This window comes from Haliaeetus leucocephalus, unplaced genomic scaffold, assembly GCF_000737465.1.
Source record: "Haliaeetus leucocephalus isolate CR32 unplaced genomic scaffold, Haliaeetus_leucocephalus-4.0 Scaffold148, whole genome shotgun sequence".
In the NCBI taxonomy this organism is placed as follows: domain Eukaryota; kingdom Metazoa; phylum Chordata; class Aves; order Accipitriformes; family Accipitridae; genus Haliaeetus; species Haliaeetus leucocephalus.
Window position 1 is genome coordinate 1,477,996 of NW_010972584.1, and position 7,657 is coordinate 1,485,652.

At 61.8% G+C, this 7,657-nt stretch overlaps 1 protein-coding gene across 1 annotated transcript in view; it reads left to right on the plus strand.

Annotated features, from left to right (window-relative positions):
* Positions 1-4,757, plus strand: part of TUSC2 (tumor suppressor candidate 2) — a 4,963-nt gene extending 206 nt beyond the window's left edge. Inside the window, exons 2-3 of the mRNA XM_010561631.1 lie at positions 20-296; positions 1,932-4,757. Coding sequence (XP_010559933.1) covers positions 20-296; positions 1,932-1,997 — 343 coding nt within the window. The 3' untranslated portion in view covers positions 1,998-4,757. The remainder of the gene's footprint in view (positions 1-19; positions 297-1,931) is intronic.
* The last annotated feature ends 2,900 nt before the right edge of the window (positions 4,758-7,657 follow it).

Below are 7,657 nucleotides of genomic sequence, written 5' to 3' on the forward strand. Positions count from 1 at the left end.
GGGGGGGACGAGAGGGCAGCCCCCGGCAGCGGCTGAGCCGGCAGCGGGTGGTCGTTGCAGGCCTCGCAGGGCTGGTGGTGCCGGCCTGTCCCGGCTCCGTCCCCTGCTCGGGGCGCAGGAAGCCGGCAGCGGTCGGCAGGCTCTTACCTAGCCAGCTCCCCTTTCCTCTCGGCAGCTCCATGTATTACGATGAGGATGGGGACCTCGCCCACGAGTTCTACGAGGAGACAATCGTTACCAAGAATGGGAGGAAGCGCGCCAAGCTGAAGAGGATCCACAAGAACCTGATACCTCAGGTAGCGCGGGGAGAAGGGTGGGGGAAAGCAAGTGCCAACGCACCACGGTGACAGCTGAAGTCCCAGCATTGCACATGGGCCTTCTCCCTCGAGGCATCTTCTTGCCGGGAAGGCAAAGGCTTTCTGCTCTCCCTGCAGCGTCAGCCTCAGAGTCGTGGCTCCTGTGTGTCCTGGCTTACACCCGTGCCACCTAGTGAGGCTGTGGCAGGAGAGGGAGAGCTGGTGACACCCTCCAGCCCCCCTTTCCAGAGAGAAGCGATGCCTCAGCCCTTTAGAGCTGCCAGGCTGGGGATGATAGCTCAGCTGGGTGTGTGTTGTGGGGCACAGAGTGCCAGGCAGCCATGCACAGCCGTGGTGTCCCATCATTGACTACCTTCCCCAAGCTGTGGGGTGCTGCGCTTGCTCAGCTGGTGTCACATCGCTGTGGAGGGCTGGGCCATGGCTTCGGGAGCAGCAGCCAAAGTCCATCACCTGCTGACGCAAGTGCGCGTGTTTTCCCCGGCTGCTCAGTACTGATGGTGGTGTTGACAGCTATGCGTTTTGCACCTCACTTTGCAAAAGTCTCCTCTTAAAATAAGCAACTGGGGTGAAGCCAGGAAGGGGCTGGGACACCAGCTGAGGGTCTCGGTGCAGGAGAAGGATAGCCTGCATGTATGGAAGCTGCTGGGGGCATAAATGGAGAAAAGGGAGGATCAAACCAGGGCTGGAGAGAGACCCTGCAGGAGTCTTTCCAAAGTAAGCAGAAAGGCACGGCTCTAGCGAGCACCTGGAGCAAGCTGTTGGTGCGCTCTGAGGGGTGAGCAGCCCTCCAGGAGGGTGGGACCCCTCTGGGCACCACACAGGCAGTTATGGGGGGGAAGGATTCGGCACTGCTCCCCAGGCTGGCCTTCTTGCAGAGGCAGGCTCAGGCTGTGGGACTGCCTCCTAACCCTCCTCGATGTGGGTTGAAACTCACTTGGTTGGAAAGTTCGTCTGAGCCGGAGAGAACAGATATCGGCACTAAATAGCCCTTCGCTAGCCCAGGCTTTTCTCTGGCTCTGCGAGTACAGGCCCAGCCCCGAGCCCCAACTCCAGCCCCAGCCCCCCACCTGCCAGCAGGTCCTCCCAGTGCTGTAACAGGAGAAGGCTTGGACGGAGCATGGGAATGGCGCCTGTGGCTGGCGTGGAGGGAGCATGCATTCAGCAGCCTCCCCTCTGGATAGAAAGCTGCTTTTCTTGTGTGCCAGCTGCCCTGGCTGCTTTCTCTCTGAGAGCTCTTTTCATTCTTTTAAATCCCGTGAATGAAAGGTGCCGGATGAAAAGCCCAGACGGCCAATATCTGCCAGTCACGCACCAGCTGCTGCACGGGCAGTGCCTGGCAGAGCAGCTCCCTCCTTTCTCGCTCTGCTGAGCTCCAGACCCGCCATGTGTGGCAGCCAGCCGCGCCGCCCTCAGCTCTCCAGGGACAAGTTCGAAGGGCAAAGTGCTTTCGCTTTGCATGCCGCTGTTCAGGCGTACCTGGTGTCACTGTCACGGCGGCTTTATGGACTCCTGTTCCTCGAGGGCGTGGTGCCCTCTGTAGTACAGGGTTACTCACAGGGCTTGGGGTTGTTGTTTGGTGATCTCCTCTGCTCACCACTCTGACTCTTCTTTCAGGGCATAGTGAAACTAGAGCACCCTCGCATTCACGTGGATTTCCCGGTGATCATCTGCGAGGTGTGAGTTACCAGACGTTGCTGCCCGCGGGCGGGAGGCCCTGCCCCACCGCTCCTAGCCTCACCAGGCGAGGCTGCGTCGTGTTCCCACCTGAGGAGGACTCTGGGCGCGCAGCGGGGACGGCGGCTCTCCCCTCGCCTGGAGGTGAGGCAGGACGGAGCAGGCTGGGCTAGGCTTGGCTAGCGCTCCTCGCAGGAGATGGGTGACCTCGTGCAACGACTGCTTAAAAATATCCTCGCTTGAGTCAGAAGACTAAAATACCTTTTGTAGCCTCTAGCCGACGTTTGATGGGTAACTGGAACTGCAAACGAGCTGCTGTGTTTGAGCTGTTAAAGGGAGAGCGAGCCTGCACTTCTCGCCAGAGAAAATCCCCTGCTTCTCAGGTATGCGGCCCAGAGAGAGCCAGGACAAGGTAATGCGCTGCCCGGGGCCCCGAGGTCCCTCAGGCCCGGTGGTTAGATGGCCAGTGTTGCAGTGTGTCGCTTGACGTGGGTGTTATGTGATGCTCCCCTGGATGGGTCTGTTGATGGAGGATAAACGGGGCAGGCCGAGGGTGGCCGGTCTTGAAGCACATCCGGCTGGCTGCTGCGCTCCTCTTGGGAAGGGGATGGAGATCAGATGCCTCTATCTTGGACCTCGGTCTCTTCCCCCTGTGCGTTTCCCTGCTTATGCCGGCTCTGGGGAGGTTGGCTTTGCTGCTGCCTGCAGTCTCTCTGCCCGCAGGAGATCTCTGCGGTCTGTGGCCGCTGCTGGCAGCAGCGAGGTCCCCAGCTCTGCAGCGGACTTGCCTCCCCCGTTAGCAAGCTGGCTCCTGCTGAGTGCCGTCCTTCGCCCGCTGTGGGGTCGGGCTGCTGGGCAAGACATCTCCTCGTAACGTCCTTGCCCCTGGTGCCGTCTTGAACGTACCTCCTGGTGGGGTGGGCCTGGACAGAGCCAAGCAGGAAGGAAATCATCTCTTTGCTCCCCGTCCCCCTAAAACAATCGATCGGTGTGCCTGCCCTGGCTTGGAAATCTCCCTGGCGATGTGAACTATGGTTCCTCCCATGTCCCAGCCGGTGGCAGGAGGAGAGATGTGATGCACTTTAAAGGGAGGCTTTCTGCTCCGTCTCGGAAGGTCTTGCTCTTTTCTCCTCTTTCCTCCCGCTTGAGAAGGTTGAGGTCGCCTTGGCAGCACCAAAAAACCTCTCACCCCTGCGTGCAGGCCCTGGGGTGCCGAGCCAGCTGCTGCAGGGCCAGGGAAAGGCCTGACTCGTACCGCCCCTTGCCAGCGCTGGGATCCACTGCCTCCCTGCTTGACTGCCCCCCGGGGCGGGCAGGCGGAGGAGGACCGGCCATGGGGCAGCAGGCACAGCTTTAAACTGGGTCAGAGCCTGCTCCCCGCAGCAGCCAGCTCGGCTTTCCTCCTCTTTCGTTCCAGAACTTACTTTCTAAGCACTTCAGACGTTTGCTACCTCGATTTTTAATTTAAGCTGCTGGCACTTGGCTGCCAGCCCTGTCAACATCTACGTTGGATGTATCCATCCCCTTGCCCGCTGAGAGCCGCCCGGGCGTGGGGCCACATTCTCAGCTTCAGGGAGATAACAGCGGCGTGGCTGTTGCCGTCTTCCTGTCACCACCTCTTCCCTCCGCGTCCCCCCTCTTCCCTCCGCGTCCCCCCACCCGCTGTTCCCATCAACAGGAGCGAGCACGAAGGGTGAAGCGGATGTTCTGGCTGCCACTGGGCAGGGAAGCAGGAGGGCAAGGCTCCGGCAGGGAGCCCGTCTACACTGTGATGCTGGGCGCTTCTTTTGACATCTTTTGTTCTCCTGCTTGCTTGAAAGAGTCTTGTCTTAAAACAATCCCCCACTGAAGTGTTTCTTATTTGCACCACCTGCTCTCGAGTTTCTCCCGGGCTGGATCTCCCCGGGAAGGGCATCCCTCGGGCTCCGCAGGAGAGCAGGAGCTGCTGCCCCCAGGAAGAGGAGAGAAAGCCGTGGCCGGGCTGTCTGTGCCACCTTGCCCCACTGCTGTCTGAGGGCGCGGGAAGCTGCACCAAACCCGCCTTGGGCACGGGGGGGAGGCGGAGGAGGAGCGGGGAGGGGGCCGGTGCCGTTTTCCTCCCCAACAGGGAGCCCCTCGCCTGGCTACCGGCCAAAAATCTGCTGACAAGGCAAGGCTGGAACCCCGGGGGGGGCAGAGACTGAGACCGGCTTAGCAAGGATGCTTTTGTCCTCCCTGACAGGCTGCCCACCCTTCCCCCAGGGTGTCAAACATGCTTCCCCCCAAAAAACACACTTCCTCCCACCCCTTCCACCCCCCTCTGTGTCACCAGAGCAGCAGCGAACCTCCGCAGGCTGCCAACAAGCCGCGTCCTGCCCCACTTCTTCCCAGGCTGGTCCCCCAAGCAGCCAGCCCGCCGGGCCCCCTCCCCTCCCCTGGCCTCCAGCCCTCCTGCAGCAGCAGGGCCTTGGGAGCACCTGGAGGGATCTTAAAAATGTGAAGGTCGCTGTAAATAGTATCTGTGTCCACTGTGGTGTTGGAGCAAGCAAAAAAAAAAAAAAGGAAAGTTTTCCTCTCAATTTTTTTTTTTTTTTAAACGATTTCTGTGCGATGTCGTGCTTTCCCTTGTAGATGTATAGCTGAACCATACTCACTCACACTAGGCTCCTTGCTCCTCTAGCGTGCGGGTAGGACCCGTGGGTTTGGGAAACGTACACTATTTATGGTCCTTCCTCCCAGTGCATCTGTCCACTTTTGTTAAATTTCAATAAAATTATTTGTAGAGCCTGCAAGTCCAAGAGCTGTCTTACTGGAGAGGGCGGGTGAGCAAGCAGCTGCGTCCATGGGCAGACGAAGGAGATGCTGGAGACCCGAGGGGAGGTGGGCTTTGCCGTGCCGGTCTGTTTGCTGCTGGCACTTTGAGCCCCCTGTTTTTTCGGGAGGTGGGCGTTTGTGCACATGTGGCTGAACTGGTGGTGAAGGAGCCACGAGTCACGGCCGTTTCCAGGTGCTCCAGTTTGGCACACGGTGCTGGCAGGAGTTGGTGGCTTTGTCGGGCTGTGACTGTGCTTGTAGCTGCTGTGACATCCTTTACGTATATAACTAAAATGTGTTTGTATAAATATATTTAATTTTCTTGTTCAGCCCCAAAGCGTTGGAGCTCGGGCCCCTCTCCCCTCCCATGTGGGGAGGGAGGTCTGGAGGGACCTGGGAGGCAGCGAGGGACCAGGGCGTCCTGGGCAGCCCAGCCTCAAGCCGACCTCTTCCCATCCCTCTGCCCGATCCCTGCAGCGGGGGGAGGATCTGCTTGTCTGCTCCTTCATCGCCTGCCCCGCCAAATCAGTGCCTCATTAATCACCGGGGCCTGACGACTTTCTCAAACCCGGCATGACCCCGTGCCAGGATGCTGCCTGTCCCTCCAAGTGGTGCTGGCTGTCCATGGGGCGAGTGTGATCTCACTTTGTGCCCTGTGTCCTGCCCCCGGCAGCCCTGCAAATGTTTTCCTGCAGCCACCACCACCTCTCATCATTTCCTCCGCGCAAGCCGGCTCGGAAATGAGTTGCTGACGAAAGCTGTAATGAGAGAGTGGTGCGGCGTGTCCTGCCAGCACTTTGGCTTGCGGGGGACGAGGCTTTGGGACTTTTGCCTGGGGTCCCAACCCCAGGAGGGACAGATCGTGGTGGCCTTTAGGGGGACTGGGTGGCTGCGCAGGGTGGTAGGTCTCGGTGAGGTTAATTAAACAAGGCGGTGGCTGTGGCTCGTCAGCCCCGCGAGCATCTCTGTGTCCACTGGGGTCACCCCAGTCCCCCTCCTGCTGCCCACAGGGCAGGGCCGTGCCCGCAGCACCCGGTCCAGGGCAGAGGCAGGTGCCGACCTCCCCTCCTGGCCCTGCGGCTGCTCCATCCCCAAGCCGAGCTCGTCTCCCACCTTGCCCGGACCTGTCTGGCACGAGCGGATGTGACTCACGCCCCGTTATCCGGCATCCGTGAGGGATTTGTAGCCACCCCTCATCGCGCTCAGCGGGGTGAGACGGGAGAGGGGAGGCTGGATCTGTCCAGCTGCCCCCTCCCAAAATCCAGGGTCTTCCATGTGGGAAGGGAGGAGGGAAACAGAGGCAGGCGATGCTGAGCCCTCCTGAGGGGACGGCAGCGAGAAGCTGTGTTGGGTTGAGGACTTCCAGCCTTCCCGGCAGCGGAAAGCTGTGACCCCTTCGGCCACCCGGCTGCCGGCGGGTCTGGTTACCTTCGGCCCACAAGGCCGTGGAGGATGGAAAATTTTAGGCATTTCTGCCGCAGGCGAAGGGAGCCTGTTTACTACCCGGAGGGGAAGGGCAGCGCCCGCCAGCGCTGGGATTTCTTGGCTCCCCACAATCTCTCTCCGGAGGGTTTTGGCAGCCAACGCCCGGCCGGTGGCCGAACCTCCCTGCCCCTCTCCCGTTGCCCGCAGGCCGGGCTGAGCTGTGGGGTGCAGCGCAGATTCGGAGCGGCCAGACCGGACGCTGTGCCCGTCCCCGGCGGTACCGTCACCCCCTTGGTGGGAGCTTTGCCGTGAAAGCTGAGACCCAAGCGGGTCCCACTAATGGGAGCCATCTGCGGGTGCCAGCGGCCCTGGGCTTGGCACCGCCGGCACCGAGGGCCGGCACCGAACAATGCCGGGCTCAGCGCTCCCACCCGCTCTCCGGGGAGCTGACGGGCGGCTGGGGAACGCTTCCGCAGATTCAACCCTGTTTCCTTCCCCCAGCGGCCCCGGCACACCCTCACGCTCTGGCCCCCGGCGCTTCCTCTGCGGGGGCACCCCGATGGCCCCCAGCCCGCCAGGGCCAGCCCTGGCCAGAGCGGGCAGGGGACGGGCAGGACATGGGGACCACCACACGGCTGGTCCTTCAGCCCTGCCTGTCCCGCTGCCCACCCGGAGGAACCCGCCGGAGCCTCGGTGGTGCCCCGGGAAGGAAGCCCCCCGCCTCCCCCAGCCCCGCTGCCCCTGTGGCCCCCTTGTGTGTCCCCCCGGGCAGGAAACCGGTGGGGCCGCGGCTGAGTCAGCAGCACTGATTCCCCCGGTCCCGCACAGGACGTCCTGCCTGGGGGGGGACAAGGGGGCCGCACTGCCCAGGGGACACCGCTGTTCTGGGGACACTGCTGTTCCGGGGTCACCACCGCCCTGGGGTCACCACCAGCCTGGGGTCACCATCATTTGGGGAACAAGGTGATCCTGGGGACACCATCCCGGGGTCACCGCTAATCCGGGGTCACCGCTAATCCAGGGCCACTGCTGTTCCAGGGTCACCATCATTTTGGGGACAAGCTGATCCTGGGGACACCAGCCTGGGGTCACCACCGTTCCGGGGTCACCACCATTCCGGGGTCACCACCAGCCTGGGGTCACCACCATTTTGGGGACAAGCTGATCCTGGGGACACTATCCCAGGGTCATCGCCGTTCCGGGGTCACCACCAGCCTGGGGTCACCACCATTTTGGGGACAAGCTGATCCTGGGGACACCAGCCTGGGGTCACCACCGTTCCGGGGTCACCACCATTCCGGGGTCACCACCAGCCTGGGGTCACCACCATTTTGGGGACAAGCTGATCCTGGGGACACCAGCCTGGGGTCACCACCGTTCCGGGGTCACCACCATTTTAGGGTCACCACCGTCCTGGGGTTACCACCGTTTTGGGGACACACACACCC